We start from the raw sequence: 20,006 nt of genomic DNA on the forward strand, positions 1-20,006 counted from the left end.
AAGAGCGGGTGATGACTGCGCGCGCGGAAAGGGAGAGTGAGGGGGGTTTGGTAATTCGATAGGCGAGTTTGTGGAGTGTACAGATCGCCATTGTTACTTGCCAACGTTCAGAGTGGAGAAGCACCGGCCTCTTTCTTAATCGGACGTTTCTCTTTTCATCTCTCTCTCTCTCTCTCTCTCTCTCTCTCTCTCTCTCTCTCTCTACATATACATATATATATATATATAAAAGTTAAATTACAAGAAACTCCCCGAAAATTCACCATAATTAAATTTATTTCTTGTTATTTAAAAAATTATAAATTTCATAATATTAATGGTCATATAACGTATACTTCCTTATTAACAGCTCATTGAAGGGATATTTATTATATGATCATTAATTTCAAATGGTATTTGTAATTTTTTAAAGATATAATTATATTTATACTCCTTGATCTATGGTCTGTTTGTATAAATTATCCTAAACTTTTTAGATAATTACACATACACCCACCAAAATATTATTATCACTTATACAAATCATCCCTTACTTTTTTAAAAAATTACACACACACCCTAAATATGTTAGCATCATTATACAAACTACCCTTATATTTTTGCTATCAAGAGTAGTTTCTATAATTATGTAAAAGATAGGAGTGGTTTGTTTAAATAGATCATAGGTTACGGGTGTAAATATAATTATTTTTTTAAAATAGCAATAAATATTAATAATTATGAAATTTATAAAAATGACGTTTTAGTTTTACTCCTTTTATTTTAGTCTTTCAATATGTTTAAATACAAAAGTTAATTTCATATATTAATAATACATTGTAAATGATATAAATAAACAATAAACTCTAATATATAATATATATATATATTTATATTTATATTGACTCAATTTCTTTTTTCTTTCTTCATAAATAAATAAAATCTATTTCAATCATAATTTTTGTTTAATGTACGAAATTTGAATTATATGTGGGATGTATCTTTTATCATTTTTCTTACATAAAAAAACACGGGTAAATTACAAAAGTCTCTTTTAAAATTTGTCATAATTTTAAATATTCACTTATTATTTAGACAATTACAAATACCTTATAAAATTAACAACCGTCTAACAAATACTCTCTACAATAGGTTGTCACGAGGATATATTTGTTGGACGGTCATTAATTCCAAGACAGTATCTATAATTTTTTAAACAACGAGATGTATTTATAATTATGATAAATTTAAAAAAAGAAAAAAAAAATCATTGTACTTTACCCAAAAAAACAAAGTAACAAGGGCGCATTAGCAATAAACGAGGGTTGAAAAATTAATCAATTTACTCTGTATTCTATTTAATATTGATTCGGAATTTAACACATTAAATTTGAACTGAACCCTTTGTTTTTTTAATAAATTTTTAAACCCGACTCGAACTCAATTTCAATTACCAAAAAATATGAAAGATAGAATATATTTGTCTACATCAAACTTACCAAAGCTCGTCCAAAAGAATCAAAACTTGATTTGCCTATCAACGGAACCATGTTCAAACGCAATTTTTCAAATTCGATAATATTTCAAACAAGTTCGAACAATTCCGATGATTCCATTTGTTTAAAGCCCTAGCAATAACTTTTATTTTTATGGATTGAATTTCATTTGACTATCTATAGTTTCAAGTGTGCTATAAAAGTTTTCTATAAATATATCGCCATGCTATTAAGTATTTTGATTTAGATAGGTGGAATAAAATAAACCGATTGAAATGTAATAATTGAATGTCTCATGATAAGTCCCATTCATCTACTCTTTACTTGAAATCGATGATTATCATAGTTATTCCGTTGACACCAAAAAATAAGAAAAAAAATGCAATTTTGGTCCACTAACTTAGGGGTGATGACATTTTTGGTCCAGGTCCATTCCAAAATAACATTTCAAAACATTGGTTCGTAAAATATAACAATTAATGTCCAAATTGTCCTAATTTCATCGGATCCCCCCTCCCCAAGCACGTGACTCCAAAGAATTTGGGGGGGAGGGGGGGTTAATTTTTTCGGCCAAGTTAGCCTATGTGGTAACTAATTTTTGAATAAAGGTGAAGTGGCAAGGTGAAAATTAATTGCCACGTAGGCTAATTTGGCCGAAAAAATGAAAAACTCCCACCAATTCTTCGGAGTCACTTGTTGGGAGAGTGGGGTATTCCGGTGAAATTAAAGCAATTTGGACGTTAATTGTCATTATTTACAAAGTATTGTTCTGAAATTGTGATGTTTAGAATTTTACACATAATTGAGAGACTAATTTGTAACTACTAAAAAAAATTAAATTTAATTATAAATAAATTATAGATCATAATTGAAATATAATAAAACTTGAATGAATTAAATTGGAGTTCATTATAATATTTGAGAGTAAATTATATTAATTAGAAAATTAGGTTGAACGTAATGAATTACTAAAAAAGTTAAATAAAATAAAAAAATAAATATATAAAATATAATAAAAAAAAGAGGGGTGGGCGGCACATGGTCACCCACCGCCTCAATCTTTTGGGGTAATCTCAGATAGCGGTTTTTCAACTATTTATATATATATATATATATATATATAATTATGTCACCGCGTTCAGTGAACGTGGTGACAAGGTTAAATTCATTTTTTTTTTTATATATATAATCAGTCACCGCAATTTTTAATAAATTCTTTTTTTTAAGAACAATTGTGGCATCGCATTGTCATTTTAAAGGTCTCAAATTCACCGCATTTCTTTAAATTTTTCTTTTTAACAATTTCTCCCAATCTCTTTTTCTATAACATACTCACACACATTTACACCCACACAACACACATTTACACATATACAATTCCGTGAAATTTCAAGTATGAAATTTGGATTTTAATTTGTATCAATTTATATAATTATATTATTTAACTAGTCTGTTTATTAAATATTTATATTGATTGATATATTATTTAATTAGAATATTTTATGAGTTTGGCTATTTAAATTAGTGTTGAATTAAATATCACATTTGATATAAAAATGATATAGTTGATTACTTAAATTATTAGATTTGTTAGATTTAAATATTATTATAGTTAATCTATGCAATTCCATCGAAATTATTAACCAAATATGTATTCAATATAGGTGTTTAATTAAATTGTATAGTAAGGAGAAATTGAAAAAAAATTCATAGAAATGTACCAAAATTATATTTAAGAAATATTATGTTATTAATGAGAGAAAATTAGAGTTTTAATAGTAATCTAATTTAAGGATGTTATTAAAAATGATAGTTAAAAATATGTAAGGGGTTTGATTAAATAAATTCTTATGAGTTAGTTGATAAATTAAATATACACTTGAGAGGTTTAGAGAGTATAGTTATTTAAATGAAAATGGAATAAAGGGTTGAATTTCAATATAAATGATATGTTAAAATATTGGTGGAAAACGTACAAATATTATATAATATTTTATTGAAAATATATGATATTCCCAATATATTGATTATATGTGTAATACTTTACTATTGGACGGGACGAAAAAATAGATGATTAGCAGTTCCTTATGTTAACTAAAGCACTTTAAGATTTGAGGTGAGTATAGCTAATTGGAATTATATATATGTGTGTAGTTATATATATATTGGTTTCTTATATTTGATCGAGAACTTGAACTTATATTTATGTATGTGGATTTTATAAATTGGTTGTTTATATATTTAATCGTGGACTATTTGTTGGATTACCTTAATATTGATGAAATTGTTACTATGTGTTATATGTGATTGTAATATATGGACGTGAGGTATGATTATGTGGTCTTATTAGGTGATTGTTGAATGAAATCGAGTGAAAACGTTATTAATGAGAAAATATTTATTGTAGAGAATAGAATGACTAAGTTAGTGATATTGCTATTGTGAATTTGAAATAAAAGATGATGCTTACTTAGTGGGTATCATAGTCAATAGTTTACGATAATATGATTAATGGTGATGTGATATGAAAAATAAATGAGTTAAGCTAGATACTATGGAGCGTAGGGTACCGGGATATTCCGAGTAGCGGGGAATCTCCTTAATATTAGCTACACATTGAGGTGGTGTGGGGATATCATGTTTGTTGTAATGTATATGCTGATATTGCTACACACTGGGATAGGGAATAGGGGGATATCACATACAAGTTAGAACGGGTATCCTATGTTGTATATGATATGATATCGATTGAGATGATGATGACTGACAAAACCATTGACTGATGTACTCCAATTAGGGTAAAGCCTTAGAAATAAACGGTAACGTCAAATAAATACTATGTAGTGGACTGATTTATAGTTGTGGGTTTCTTACATATACTGTTGTTATATGACGAATATTTGTTAGTTGATGTGATTGCATTCTATATGACTTGCTACATGTATATATATAAACTGGTTAGCTATACTTACTGAGTAGGCAGCTCATTCCTTGTTATGTACTTTTCAAAAGATAGGTCACACTAACTAGCCAGATTGAACTTTGAGCCGTGCCATTATTCTTATTAGATGGGTCAGTTGTGATATTTAAAATTGGATTCTTGGCTGTTTGGTTGTTAAATATTCTAGTCTTTTGTCGGGTTTTGTGTTTAAAATTTTGTATTGTTGACTATTACGTTGTTTTCCTTTGAGATTATGTACATGAGGACATTTAGTGGGAGTGAATATAAACTTTTGACGATATCTATTATCTCTTATGATATTTATATATTATATTGATAAAATAGAATTTATTTTACAGATAAAAAAGAAATTACTTATAGAATGAGTTGTAATTAAGGAAAAGGCGGAGATTTGATAATTAAATGTAGTAAGTAGGAGGTGCTACAGAAATGCTATTTTGGAATGAAATTGGACCAAAAATACCATCATCCCTAAGTTAGTGGACCAAAATTACATTCTTCTTAAAAAAAAAAAAAAAGAAAAAAAATTGATCTAATTCGACATTAGAAGTACATTGATATTTTATCAACAATTAAATACTGCATACGTCATTTCATCTATAAATCTATTTTCCTCCCTATGAATTATAGTCTCAAATCTCAATTATAAGAATGCTAGTTCTACCTTTAGAATGAATATTTACTATATAATTTATGATCATACCAAACAGAGCCTTAAGATTCTTGGAGTTTTGGCATGCAAATTTAGCGGGGTTTCCACAAATTGCTCCACATTTTGGCAGCCCCCAAAATTATATACTGCGAAAATCATATCGTCCTCCCAATAAAATTTTGTATGTGGAGTTGGAAAGAGTTGATGGATTATCCACAAGAAAATTGAACGGGATTCACGCATGAGATGAGATCCTCCTCATTCTCCCCTTCTTCTACATGATTTCTTCCATGGCCATAAAGCTGGATTGTTTCACGCCCATCTGCAAATCAACTAATCCACAATAATTAATCCTTGTGCTTCATCGACGACGACCACAAATTACCCCCATGATCATGATTAATCTCCCTTAACTGCAGGATTTTTGGTTTTCCCTCTCCTTCGATTTCATCAATTTTTGGAGTAGTTTCATGTGTACATGGATCCGGCGGAGTTGAGTCGAGTGTTCGGGATGTTCGATCGGAATGGCGACGGCAAGATAAGCCGGGTGGAATTGAGCGAATCACTGGAAAAATTGGGGATCCACATCCCGGAGAAGGAGCTGAAGCAGATGATCGACAAGATCGACGTGAACGGCGACGGATTCGTGGACGAGGAGGAGTTCGGAGAGCTGTGCGCGGCGATAATGGCGGACGAGAGTAGGGGAGACGAGGAGGAGGACATGCGGGAGGCTTTCAACGTGTTCGACCAAAACGGGGACGGATTCATCACGGTGGAGGAGCTGCGGGCGGTGCTCGCATCCCTAGGGATCAAACAGGGGCGGACGGTCGAGGATTGCAAGCGGATGATCAAGAAAGTCGACGTCGACGGCGACGGAAGGGTTAATTTTGATGAGTTCCGACAGATGATGAAGGGCGGAGGATTTGCGACGTTGACGTCGTCATGACTAGCGCTCAGCCTCCGCCGCCGCCATCTACCAAGAACATCATATAATTTTCTTTATTTTTTTGTAAAAATATACAAATAAATAAAATTTGCATGTGGAAGATCAATTGAAGCAAATTGTTGTGGATTGTGAATGAAATAACCCTCAAAATTACTAACATACATCAAATTCCAATTATCTATTTTCCATAGTTTAATTTGTTTTGGTAAATGAATCAAGATGTGGAAAAGTGTGTTAGATACTCATTCTATATGTTTGATTTTTTACATGGATTTGGAAGAGTTCAATTTTTTGTTTTTCTTCTTTTTCCCTTTTTAATCCTTGAAAAATAGTGATTGAAGCATCCACTCAAGAATTTTGATTCTTGAATTCTTTCTCATAACAAAATATTTTAGGAAAAAATATAGTTAAAGCGTGAGTTTTGGCATAATTATAAATAACTCTAATTCTAACATCAATCTAATAACAAGTTCATTTTATTATGTATTCATTCGATTTTTATGGTGAATTAACCAAAATACTTTTTGAATTTTGAATTCTAATTTTATATATTTTTTAGAATGTTTTTAAGGATCGATATGCCCTATCAATTATTTATTTTATTCACTCTCATTTTTTTTTAATTTTTTTAAAAAATCAACAGGGACAAAGTTATAATGTCTACTTCCCATCTAGAGGCTGAGAAAACAACGTTTTTTGTACCATAAGTTAGAATAGTTTGCAATATTGATATTGTATTTTTCAAATTAGCTTGAAATAGTACCCAAAAAATAGGTTCCATTTTTATTTTTCATACTGCCGTTATGTTTCTAAAGGAAAGGCGCACGTGGCCGTTAAGTCATGCAGCAAGGTGAGCGAAAAAACTGAGGAAATGTATCTTTGTTACCATAATATAGGGTACTTTGCAGTATTATATACCACAATTTAGACTACCTTTGCTACATTGGTACCATATTCTCCAATTAAGGGGTATCCTTTTTCTATTTAATCATTGCCATCACCATAGGTTTCAGAAACACATACTACAAACAACATATGAAGTTATGTATCATCTCATGATAAGCAACAAATCCTATCTTGAAACAGGTAACCAATGTCATGTCCTAAATTTTGGTCGGGAGGTTGAGTAGCAGAAAGATAGTATCTTCATAGTATGTGTAACTGACAGGTTCACGCAAATTTAATCTATACTCTAGTGTTATTGACCATTTTTAGATGAGCACCTTTGGTAACGGGTTACCTCAAATCAAGGGGTTCAGTTAGGGTGGTTAATTAATCTAGTACAAATGAGTTGCCAAATAAATTGTATATGTAATACAAGCCCAAATTTAACTGAATGTGAATATAAAGAATTACACACTAAATTGAATAATATGGTATCAATATTGCAAGGTACCTTACATTGTGGTACCAATATTGCAAGATACCTTAAATTATGGTACTAAAAATGCAATTTTCTTATTTCTTACCGGCCTTTGCTATATGATTTGAATTGTCATATGCAACGCACATGGCCTTGCCGTTAGATATCTAACGACAATATAAAAAATGCAAATGGAGCCTATATTTTTTTATGCCATTTCAAGCTATTTCGAAAATATAGTACTAATATTGCAAAGTACCCTAAATTATAGTATAAAAATTACAATTTTCTCTCTAAGGGCTACATGATTATTTTTAATTTGAGGAGGGTATAATTTCTTAAACAACAATAAGATATTCGTAATTATACCAAATTTCAAGAAAAGCAATTATAGTTTATTTTTAATTTAGTTTTTAGTTTTGAAAATCATCTTTTTTTTTAAAAAAAAAAGGAATTAATGATGCCACGATAAATCTTACTGATTGAAAGATGTAATTAATGTGCATATATACATACAACATAATTAAAACACACATATAAATAGCAATTGCTAAAAACCAAATTTGAAGATGGGACTAAACATATCCAAATGGAAGTATAGATGAAACCATTAGTACAGGTTCTCCTTCATCACAAAACCGTGACACAAAGCTATGAATTATGCATATCTTCACCCACTAAAGCATATATTTTTCCTTTGGGTAAATTACCATGAACCATTATGAAATTTAATTAACTGCGAATGCGTTTTCATTATTTAAAAAATTATCAATATTTTAATATTTAATAAAATTATGTAAAAATTGAATAAAAATTCAAAATTATTAATTTTTATTCTTGCTGTATTTTTTTTAAAAAGAATTATAAAAAAAATAAGGTGGATGAAATTTTTTTAAAAATTATTAAAAAAAACTAGCTAATTCACTATAAAAATTAGATAAAAGTCTACCAAAAAACTAACAAATTGGGCTAACTGTTAGGCGATCATTAAAATCAATAGAATATTAATAATTTTTCAAACAGCAAAAAAATATTTGTAATTATGTCAAATCTCATCATGTTTCTTTGTCTTTGAAGCAATAATAGAATAAGAAGAATAACTGAGCAAAGAGTAACACGAATGTATCTTCAACTTCAAGGCTATGGATTTCAAATTTCCTGATATCAAGCAGTACCATTGCAGCATCACTATACATAAATCTAAGATGCAGTGTTCACTAACCCTCCTTTATTCAGTGAACTACTGAAGCTATCAAGAGAGTAACTGATGTCGACAAGGCAGGTTACTGACCTTCACTCTTCGAACGCCAACAAAGTTCGGTTGAATAGCATAAGGACTATAGGGTTACAGAAGCCGTCCCCAACTTTGACAGTGCTTGACAAGAAGCTTATTGAGAGGCTCATTTTCACACTTCCAGGGGATTAGGCTGCAAATCTACGCTACGGTGTATACCTCTCATTCTGATTTCAGAAGGAAGCAGAATGTATAGGGTGCTATGTTCCGAAAATGGAACTAACTTAATGCTTATATATACAGAAAATATCAACGCAACTACAGCAGATAAGGACTAAATCTCATTGCTGCTTATGCCTTGGAGATGGTCAGTGCTTCAGCTTCTGCTTTTCTCACATTTTGAACAACTGCCAGAACCTTCGTACTCAAACGGTCAGATTTATTCTCGATATCGGCCAGCAGATTGATCAATCTTTCTCTGTACGCTGCAGCTAGTTCTTCCTGTCGCTGCAGCTCTTTAGCGAGTTCTTGAATTTTCTTATCCTTGTCACGCTACACCGAGGAGTGAACAAACCAAAATGCTTAGAAACAGAATAGGGACATGGAAAAACTTGATCATTATATATTTTTCACACCTTCAAATCACATTAACTGTTGATCATGCAATTAAAGTTACCATAAATTACTTGAGACCAAATATAGTCCCTTGTTAAGATTCTTTTTCCTAACTTTTCTATATGCTAAATAGGCATTAGATACTATTTTCCTGATCTTCTTTAATAACCCTGAGTCGACTGCCAGCAATTTATGTAAGTTACAGGCAAACATGGTGATCAGCATCAAACCTTCAAAAGTACTCCAGCAAAGGGTTTCTCTAGTTCTGTATGCTATTCACTGGCATGAGGCCAACAAAAGTTGAAAACTAATTTCAATGACTACAAATACCCTTTTCAAATCTTGTTACACGCAAACAACATCCTGAACAGACAATAAGATGAAACGTTCTTAAATCTTAATTCTTGTAACTTGAGCTGTGCCAGCAGAGCACCATCTTCTAACATATTACCTGATTATCCATGTGTATAAAATTGATTGAAAATATAAAAAGCTTCAGATCGGTAATTAACAAATATCTACTTATCTGGTTTTATTAACACTCTTATGAACCCCAGAACTCGTCTTGCTTTGTCTAATTGAAGCCCTGTAGCTGCTCCAAAACTCCAATATATAGTTAAGTCTATAAAGTTCTTCAATAACCCAGCTCCCAGACATTCTAATCTTGAAATTTTAGAAAACGTGGCAGAAGAATGTAAGGGAAAGGAAATCCAAACCATAGAAACAAATAAGTTACATAAAATGACCAAATCCTTCCTGAAAGTACTGCTAGTGAGATACATCATCAGTATTATTGGGATGACAACAGAAGCGAAGAACAGATAAACTAGCAAGGCGAAAGAAATCCCAACAAATTGCATAAGTTAGAAAGCATACCAGATTATTATATTCATGAGCACTGACATTCAGAGGATGGTTATGCTCCTTGATGAATCTAGTAACTACCCACCTTCCAGACTTCTCTAGCTTGAACATTAATGTTGCCTTGCAACCTTCACGTGCATTAGGCTGTGGCTTTTTCTCCTGACCCACTTTGCCTTTTGGGCTAGGAGAAACTCCCTGTTTGTTACAACCGAGACGACGAGCAAGAGTTTTACCATCAACCTCAGAACGGCGGCGCTGCATAATGCGCATCACAAATCCTACCTTCCTAGCATAATCATTATAAAATCTCTTCGCATCATCTTCTGACTCGAATTCCATCCCCACATATGGTTCAAGAACTTCACCCCCTTCTACCTGCTTTGCATTGTCCTCAAACTGACCTAAATTATCTTCTTCCAGATCATCATACTGCCAATCACCCCTATCCAACTCACTATCATTTCCTTCAACCACTGCAGTTCGACATGAAGCCAAAACCACCATGTTACAAGGTTAGTATTTTTGTGACAATCATCCGAATGCTTCTATCAAGTGAATGCATCATAATAGATCGAAATAAGCTTTGCTTCTAGCATAACAATGATATAATCTTTCAAATCCAGCTTTCAACAGTAGGCAAGGGAAACAATCGGACAAAACACTACAACAAATACATACATACAGACATACAAACATAACTGTTTTACTTCTAACATAAATCAAAATGCATTTGAATCCAATCTGAGCTACTTCGGGGGGGAAATAAAAGTAGACGCTACAAGGGGAGATTTCAAAGAAAATGGGAGGTACACGAACAAAACCTTTTCTCAAACATACACAATACAGCAGACCAATGGACAATGATTTCGCAGCGTGTTTATTTCTAGAAAATCTATACAAAATTTTGTCCGCAGATATATGAGGAAACAATGGCTAAACATACATTAGCAAACCGTACCCTTCAATCCTTAAAAAAAAGATCCCTAGAACAGAAATCAACATCTGCCCAACAGTTTCTTGTAAGACTCCAAACTCCGGCTTCCGAAGCCCGCAAAAGATCAGTACAAATCTGATTCAAACTAATCATGAAAGAAAAAACAAAAAGAACCCCAATTGAGGGCCGACCAATGTGCGTGCATGCATGCATATAAGTAGATACTAAACGAAAAAGAGTGATCAAGACCGGTTTCTTACTTGTCGCTGTGAGAAGAAGAACAAAGAAACGGAAGGAATGTTGAGATGTCAGAAATCTCCGAATGCAAGTACGGCCAGTTTCCGGGTCTTTTAACCTCAACTTTGAAGCGGAAACTCCGCAGAATATGGTGGCCCACCCGTTTCCCCGACTTACTATTTGGGTGTGTACTAATTTACTAACTATTCGGGTCAAATTATTATTTTTTTCGAAAAAAAGTAAATTATAATAGACTGTGTTAATATTTATCTTCATTATAAATATTTTTTATTATTTTAAAAATTATAAATATTTTCTTAAAATTAACAATTGACTAATAAATATTCTCTTATAATGGACTGCCATAAAAGGGTTTTTATTAAAAAATCGATAATTCTAAGGAGATTTTATTAATTTTTAAATAACGAAAAAATATTTATAATTATAATAAATATCAAGGCAGTATATTATAATTTTTCCAAATAAAAAAAGATAAATTACATTTGACACCTTTTAGAATTATGGGTCCACTGTAATTATTCAAGCAACTCCCCATATTTGTAGAATTACGAATATCCGTGTCAACGGTGATTATAACTATAACATTAATAACTGTACTTGTAAATCTGTAATGGACATTTAGTATTTATGTAACTAGACCGAATATTAGAGAGTGCTAGTGTAATTTAACAAAAAAAAAAAAAAAACATATTAAGACGAGTTTCATATTTAAATTATTAATACACATTTAAATATAGTATTTTCTTTCAAACTCACAATTGACTCTAATTTTATTTCATATTGAATGAAATATTTTCTTTTAATATATCTAAGTACACATGTACTCGTATACAATAATTTTAGTATTGGGCTAATGAGGTTTAGCTCAGTTAGCGAAATTGAGGCTCCATAACTTTATAGATCATGAATTTAAATCCTGTCATGTGTATGGGATGTTGTTCCTACTGTATAGTAAGTATTCTATACTGTAATATATATGTATTTTTGTTGAGTCCATATACTCGATAATTCATACAAATTAGTATTTCTGAGCAATTTTGATTGAAACGATTACGACATTAAACAAATTTTATGTACAGTAAATGATGATAAAATAACACAATTTTCACTGGCCCTTCATAATACATCTTTTATTTTTTTGACAATTTAAATTGTTTGTGTTCATTATTAAAAATATTTTTGTATTCGCTAATATTCATACGAAGTCCATAATAGTCGTGTGGTACCGTACATTAATCAAAACCATATCTACATGCGGATTAAATTTTTTGTCGTAACTAATATTGCATCTTCTGTTTTATTTTATATATGCGCGTCATTTGAATAAAAAATGACATTATTAATTTTATCTAAGATTTTATATACATTTTCTGTATATATAAAACGAAATAAAAGATGCAACTGAAATTGCAATAGAAAATTCAATCCAATCTACACGAGAAAAGTATTTAATTAAAATTATTTTTTTTCATTCTTATTCTTAAGATATTACGTCGATTTGTATAAAAAATTTATAATAAAATAATATAATACAAATATATTTTTTGTACTATCACGTCTTTTTACACGAAAATAAAAAATGGATAATTTTACTCTCATCTCCTGAGATTTAGTGTGTGCTTCCGTCTAATAATAACTAATATTTATTAAATTTATTAATATTAATAAAAAATTAAATAAAAATTAATATTTATCACGATTAATTGATTATTGAAATCTTTTTGGCACTAATTTGAAGTATTAATATTAACTCCCACAACCCCAGCTGTAAAAGATTTTCAAAAGCTAAAGAAAGGTGCTGGTGCGGAGAAATCCAGATCCACGCTTCCCCTCACCCTTGGGTTATACATTGCATCAATAAAGATAGATAGATTGTAATCCCATCCAGTCCCCCAACAGCACATTGAAGATTTACAGCGTAATTCATCCAGGAAAAAGGTGTTTGTAACTTCTCTCTTTTTATTTTTCGTCGCCTTTCTTCAACATTTTAAGTTGGAAGATGTTTAATTTTTTTGCTTCCTGTTGACTTTTGTTGGACCTGATGAGTTACTTCACCTTGTTAGCTCTATGTTCTTGGATTTTGCATAATCATCGCTCAGTCTGTACTGTGAGGCTCGTTGATTTAGTGTATGATTAGCTGTGTGTTTTTGGATTTTTAGCTGTTAATTCAGTTTCAGTAGCAATTAACTCCGCATTTTGTTTAGATTCTATGGATTGATTTTCCGTTACACCTCATCTATGATTTAGGAGTCTGGAAGATTCAATTTGTTGTTGCAGCATTGTCTGTTGTTCAGGTTACTATAAGAAATTACGAGGTTCTACTTCCATAGTCACCTCGCCACTGATACAATTTCTGCTTGTTTTAACATAATAGCAGAGATGGAGCCAGGGCGGACTGGAACGTGCGGTCTCCCTCCGTCTCTGAGTCAGTGTATTCTTGAACTGTATATGTAAATTAGATGGAATTCAAAACTTTGGCCTCCTTCAGGTTAGTAAATTGCGAACCGTGCAGTTGAAATATCTATGTTGGCACTTAGGCTGTGGATTCCGGTTCTGTCCGGGCATAATAAATTATTTTGTCCATAATTATTTATCTATTTCATAATTTTGTATTGGTTAGAATGTCATGACTTATTTAAAAGTCCCAAGAGCTAAAAGAACTTACGCACAAAGAAATTAAAAGTGAAACCTTTAGTACATTTTAGGCGTTATTGATCAAATATAGAACAGATAAAGGAACTAGGAATCTTACTATTAATCCTACTGCAATTTAGAGAGGAGATGGTGTAGTTCAGTACATTTTACTCCATAGCTCAGCCTATTAACATATGCTGATGCAATCTATAATTTGGCTTAAAGAAACATGACTACGCGACTCAACTTTCTAAGTACTATCTTGTTGTTAGTAGGAACTAATGCTTATGCTAGGAATTTTCTTTGCTGATATTGGTTAAAAGATTTTGCCAATTCTCATTTCATTTTGCAATTCACCCATAATCCTACTGTTTCTATGCTGGAAGATTTTTTACTTGAATATACCGTTAAAAGGATTTGAACTATGTACTTGTCTGAATAATCGCTCACTCAAAAACCTCATAATCCAAAACCCAATTTGATGTGTTTGTTCCTTCTGCATCCATGGTAAGATTTTTCTTCAAAATGCTGTTATTGATTCCATCATTGACAGCTTGCTTCTTAAGCAAAGAGGGATGTTCTTTGGTTGTTGCTGCTAAGTTCCAACTGGTTGTTGCACTTCATTCAGCTTTGTGTATTTTACAACTATGAATTTATATGACCTTCAAGCACAATATGCTTCTCGATTATCTTTCTCTGTGTCAGACTTTTAGACCTATCATTTGCTGCTCCTTTTGTATTTTTTAAGTATTGAAGTTGACTGTTTATAGAGTTTCTAAAATTGGAAAAGTGAAAATTTTGGGTATGTTTACTTTTTTGACCTCAGTAGTAGTTGTTCGAATAAGCATCGCCACAGGTTTATCTCTCCATCGAATCAAATTGGCCAAAGGTGTGCGTTCATGAGCCCATGCTAAAGTTTCAATCAATTCCTGCCAATATCCACGCCAGGAGATTAAGAACATAAATCCAGTAGCCCAAACAAGATGTCCAAATAAGAACATCCATGCCCAGACCGATAAACTATTCATACCAAAAGGGTTATATCCATTGATAAGTTGTGAAGAGTTTAACCATAAATAATCTCTTAGCCAGCCCATCAAATAAGTGGAAGATTCATTAAACTGTGAAACGTTACCCTGCCATAATGTGATGTGCTTCCAATGCCAATAAAAAGACATTATTACTTTAAGTGATATGGCATTTTGAGAAAATAAGGTATGTATTTTGGATGGAGCTTAACTTTGGGATGTTAAAAAAGAGGGAATAGTAGTGATAAATCTGGGAAATAGGGAGTATGATGTGTTTTCCTTGAAGTAACTTACTGTTTCCTTTCCATGAAATGAAATTAATATCTTGTAGAAAACTATTGTCAGGGTGCTGAGAGCTGTTTATATGAATATGTTTTCTTCAACTGAGTTAACATAACATATCGATCATCATGTATCCAAATGTTCTACAAGAGTACTGCCTGTGCCCTACTTTTTCTTAGTTTTTTCCTATGGAAGTGCAGATTCTTGGGAGATGGCAACACAAGGAGAGAATCACCCTTACGTTCCAAGAGATCTGAAATTGCCTGGTTATGTGCCTGTATTCCTTTCCCAATCAACTATTCTTAGCGTTTATGGCATTGCTTCATTGCTGGTCATCTCCTTCATGTGGATTTTATCTGGTGCACCTTCAACATCTACTTACTGTTATATTCCTATGTTTTATTGGTGGATATATCTGTGAACTAGTATCTGCAGACCTCTACTTGAAATGAAATCTGAGCGCAATGTCTCCTCTGGTCTGGCTACTCTTTTTGTCATACAAGACACTAATAACTAAAGCGATGAGAGTCTGAACAGTGTTGAGACTATCAATCAAATCATCTCTCCTTTATAAAGCATTTTCTTTAATACTTTTTCTCTTTTCTTTTCTTTCTTTTTTTGTGTGTCTGTGTTTGTGGGTAATGGAATTGCCTTCTTTTTCATATTTTGGCTTGTGCCATAGCCAAAAACTTGTATGAATCCTTTTTCTGAATGCTTGGATTTTGTCGGAAGTTGGACTTTATCTCCTCTCACCAGATATCCCAAAAAAGGCTCTAATTTGGTATCATACATAGCAAAAAACAGAGTCTGAGGTTTATTTTCTAGGATCTGAATAAATGGTTTCCAACTCTTCGATATGAGACAGGGTTGATGATTTCTTTCAGATGACATTGTATAGGTGGGAAATTATAATGGTAATGCTTCATCTTTTCCTTTGTGCCAGGGCGGTTTCGTAAGATATCAAAAGTTGACAGACTACTAATGTGCTGGTGGATATTCACTGGCCTGACTCACATTATTCTTGAGGGGTATTTCGTCTTTTCTCCGGAATTTTATAAGAAGAAGACTCCTCATTACCTTGCAGAAGTTTGTAAGTTCTTGGTCTACTCTTTCATCATTTCATGAAGCTACTTTAGTTCCTTAGAAATGAAAATTGGCAGGGAAAGAATACAGCAAAGGCGATTCAAGATATGCAGGACGAGATTCTGGTGTAGTTGCTGTTGAAGGAATTACAGCTGTTCTGGAAGGTCCAGCTTGTCTCCTTGCAGTGTATGTATAACGTAACCAATCCATTTTTCTTGTGAATTCACCCTATGGATAATTATAAGGCCGTCACTGCATACAGTCATGTAAAATCTTCAAAACTTAAAGAGTTGTCAATCTAATTATCCTTTACTTCTATAAGTTGTCACTCTTTAGTCGACCTATTTTCCCATCTGGCAGGTATGCTATAGCAACAAAGAAGTCGTACAACCACATACTTCAAGTGGCCATCTCTCTCGGGCAGCTCTACGGAACTGCTGTGTATTTCCTTACATCTCTCTTGGATGGAGATGACTTCGCGGCAAGTACATATTATTATTATGCATACTACGTCTTTGCTAACGGATGGTGGGTTCTAATACCGACCATCATTGTTATCCATTGCTGGAAGAAAATATGTGCAGCGTGCCAGGTCCTAGAACAGAAAAAGGCCAAAACCCGTTGAGTTCGAACAAACCATTTATTCCTCCATTGATGTCAACCTCTTTTATTTAGCGATACCTGGACCCAGTGATACCAGTATTGGTATGTCCAGGTGCAGTTTTCATGTTGATCAAATTGCAAACTTCTCATGTGTTTTGTCCAATTTAAAACTGCCTGCACTTGCTAACTATTTCTTGTTTTTGCTTTTTCTTGTACCCCTTTCCACAATGTTCAACAAATTTATCTTTTACATGGTAGGCATGTGAAATCATAATCCAGGTATATTTTAATTTTCCAGGAATTGGTCCTCATAATTTAATAAACCTTCAGAATGCATGTCTTTTGGGGTTTAGTACTTGTTTTGGTTTTCATTTCTCGAATTCAACAAAAGCCCTAATTACCCATCCTCAATTGAAGCAGCAAGCTGGTGGTGGGTTATGGGTTGGTGAAATTGGGCTCCCAGGTAAGTCGGCAATTGAAACAAAATATGCTAAACAAAATAAAATGACATAATTTTTACCATATTAGAAAAATATAAAAATATAATAAAATTTGAATTGGAAAATTTATTAAAAAAATATAATTTTTCACTACGATTAATTACTATAGAAAAAAAAATTATGATAAATATAAATTAACCATCACTTCGCAACAATTATTAGCCATTATTTTTACAAATGTAGCCAAAACATTAACCGTGGCCAAAACTATGACAAATATTTCACTATAAGAATATAACTCAATAACTACAAAAAAAATTGATGCTAAAGTTAGTGTCGAGCTAATTAGTAAGTAAAATTTGCATTGCTAATCTACACTGCTTAATATATATTATAAACAATCCGTTGCTAAGTTCATTGGCAAGTAAACTTTTGTTGCATATTAGCAAGTAAAATCTTGTATTAAATAATAATGTAATATAGCAACGAGAATTTTACTTGTTAATTATCTCGACGCTAATTATTTTTTGTTGATATCAAGTTATTTTCTTGTAGTGTTTTAAATTATGGTTAAAATCATGACGCATATTGATTTAACGTGGTAAGAATTTAAATTTTTGTTTAATTTTATTTAACCGTAATTAATAGTAGTGATTTACCATAATTATTAGTGTAGCAAAAACTTATTATTATTATCATTTTTTTTTATAACGATTCAAATTAGCCCTTTAAGTTAATTTAACCCGGTCTCCCCTTCACCGAGAAGGGAAAAAAGTAAATCCTAGCAAAAATATTGCTGCAATTAATTTAGTAAAATATTTTGTTTTTATTGAAATAAAATTTTTAGTTTAATTTAATTATTAAATAAATCAACATCAAATAAGTCTTAATGGAATTCCAATTACTAAAATATATTTAAATTTGATTTACTATAATTATCAAATCATGGAAGTTCAAATTTAAATAATTATTTTAATCATGAATTTAGGGTCGAGCATCTAATATTTTGCTTATCCCTTTCCTAGGTGTTTGATGGAGCTAAAGGTACGTCTTGACCTGCATGCTTGTTGATTCTCACGTGATTAGATCTTGATTCTTGACAATAGTAAGTCAGCTATAATTATCCTAACCGACACACTTAACACAAATATAATCCGCCTTAATAAATCTATGAGATATGGTTCTTGTTTTTTTTAATTTTATTAAAATAAGACATAATAATTTAGTACAGCGTACTCCTAAAATATCGGAGAGGTCAAAACTATTGAAAGGAGAACAAAGTTGATAACTTTAAATACAATTTTTCTTATTTGATTTTTTTTTAATTAAAATGGACAATATATTTTATATGTGTATATATATATCCCACTTGCATTTATGTATGTATATGTTAAGTAGAAATCCACCATTTTGTAATACAAATTCAAGAAAGTCGCATTTGGAAGTCTTTTTCTTCTATGACGACTATAAAAATTCTGATGCAATGTTGCGCGGGAAATGACATCTTCAGTTCACATCCATCGGGTTTGACCAAATTTAAATTAGGTATACTAATATACTTATTACGTGATTATTGTATAATTTTAAAAAATTAATTAATTACATGATAATGACATATATGTTAATCCAAGAAATTTTAGAGTAGACCAAGTATTGTGAAATTTGAATAAATTACGCCACAAGTATAATACACTTATTATGTGATTGGTGTGTAATTCAAACAATCGATCCATCACATAACAAATATATCATGTTTGCTGTGTAATTGATTGGATTCGAGATATATAAGAAATTTCCATGCGATTCCATATGTAAGATAGGTCTATCTTGGGAGGAATCATATTTTTCCTTTTTACTTTTTAAGACGGTCGATGAGGAAAATTGCATTTTTAGTATCATATGTTTTATTTCTTTTAATTGTATCACATAAGTTGGAAAAAAAAATTCAATTTTAGGCTTCACGTGCATTTTTCGTCCAATATTGATGGAGTCGTTAGCAAATTCATACATTTTCCACACTTTTCGTTAATTATTGAACGAAAAATGCACGTGAAGCTTAAAATTAATTTTTTTTCCCAATTTATTGGATACAAAATGAGAATTACCATAGCAAATGGGATGAACTTTTTTTTTTTTAGAAAAAACCTAACATATAGGATAAAAATTATGATTTTTCCTGAATGATGACTATGTGGGTATTTGTGAAAATTTAAATTAAGTATTTTTTAAATTACAACTTAAAATTTATGCTAGATGAAAGTATTTGAAAATACAATTTGTGCTAATTTTTCTTCTAAAAATTAAGTTAAAAATAAGCTAAAAGTTATGAACGGATAAAAATGTACTGAATTACTTCAATTTAAGGTATTTTTTAAAATACATAAAACTTTTTCTCCTAACTATTTTTTAAATATTTAAATACCTCGTCTCAATAATAGCTAAAATCTACCCACCGTAACAGATAAAAAAATTCACATAAGTTGGTAATATAACATCTTTGGTAGCAATATTTCCCCATCCACTTTTTCCTACTTTACAACTATTGCTTTTAAATATTCTCAATTTTTTCATCTGAATCACTTGTCCATTTTTTTATAAAAATTAAGTATTTTTTAAGAAAAATAAAATTTTGC

The 20,006-nt window shown here is 31.4% G+C and overlaps 4 protein-coding genes across 5 annotated transcripts in view; 2 read left to right on the plus strand and 2 right to left on the minus strand.

Moving 5' to 3' along the window:
- The window catches only part of LOC105163779 (ferredoxin-2, mitochondrial), a gene marked incomplete in the record, with an annotated part of 1,581 nt that extends 1,385 nt beyond the window's left edge, over nt 1-196 (minus strand). The window contains 1 exon segment of the mRNA XM_011082240.2: nt 1-196. Within this exon segment, the coding sequence (XP_011080542.1) occupies nt 1-91 (91 nt within the window).
- On the plus strand, nt 5,082-6,194 carry LOC105163780 (calmodulin-like protein 3). Its single transcript, XM_011082242.2, has one exon. The coding sequence runs from the start codon at nt 5,568-5,570 to the stop codon at nt 6,033-6,035; it is 468 nt and encodes a 155-aa protein (XP_011080544.1). The 5' UTR covers nt 5,082-5,567; the 3' UTR covers nt 6,036-6,194.
- LOC105163781 (protein FAR1-RELATED SEQUENCE 2) lies at nt 8,706-11,366 on the minus strand. Its single transcript, XM_011082243.2, has 3 exons — nt 11,306-11,366; nt 10,124-10,584; nt 8,706-9,184 (listed from the first exon to the last, which is right to left on the minus strand). Coding segments are annotated over exons 1-3 (663 nt in total). The 5' UTR covers nt 11,307-11,366; the 3' UTR covers nt 8,706-8,983.
- LOC105163782 (probable 3-beta-hydroxysteroid-Delta(8),Delta(7)-isomerase) lies at nt 13,070-17,230 on the plus strand. 2 transcript variants are annotated; one of them, XM_011082244.2, is made up of 6 exons: nt 13,070-13,241; nt 13,681-13,791; nt 15,448-15,606; nt 16,191-16,337; nt 16,408-16,516; nt 16,691-17,230. In XM_011082244.2, the coding sequence occupies exons 3-6, from the start codon at nt 15,459-15,461 to the stop codon at nt 16,953-16,955; spliced, it is 669 nt and encodes a 222-aa protein (XP_011080546.1). In that variant the 5' UTR covers nt 13,070-13,241; nt 13,681-13,791; nt 15,448-15,458; the 3' UTR covers nt 16,956-17,230. The 2 variants fall into 2 exon arrangements, with proteins under 2 accessions (XP_011080546.1, XP_011080547.1); XM_011082245.2 differs by lacking the exon at nt 13,681-13,791.

Source organism: Sesamum indicum, linkage group LG6 (genome assembly GCF_000512975.1).
Source record: "Sesamum indicum cultivar Zhongzhi No. 13 linkage group LG6, S_indicum_v1.0, whole genome shotgun sequence".
Classification (NCBI taxonomy): domain Eukaryota; kingdom Viridiplantae; phylum Streptophyta; class Magnoliopsida; order Lamiales; family Pedaliaceae; genus Sesamum; species Sesamum indicum.

Bases quoted from the DNA above. Each gene is read 5' to 3' on its own strand.
- LOC105163780 (XM_011082242.2), top strand. From the start codon at position 5,568: ATGGATCCGGCGGAGTTGAGTCGAGTGTTCGGGATGTTCGATCGGAAT.
- LOC105163782 (XM_011082244.2), top strand. From the start codon at position 15,459: ATGGCAACACAAGGAGAGAATCACCCTTACGTTCCAAGAGATCTGAAA. The intron at 16,338-16,407 runs GTAAGTTCTTGG...GAAAATTGGCAG, and splicing joins TCATTACCTTGCAGAAGTTT to GGAAAGAATACAGCAAAGGC. The intron at 16,517-16,690 runs GTATGTATAACG...CCCATCTGGCAG, and splicing joins CCAGCTTGTCTCCTTGCAGT to GTATGCTATAGCAACAAAGA.
- LOC105163781 (XM_011082243.2), bottom strand. The intron at 9,185-10,123 runs GTATGCTTTCTA...TCCTCGGTGTAG, and splicing joins CTCATGAATATAATAATCTG to CGTGACAAGGATAAGAAAAT.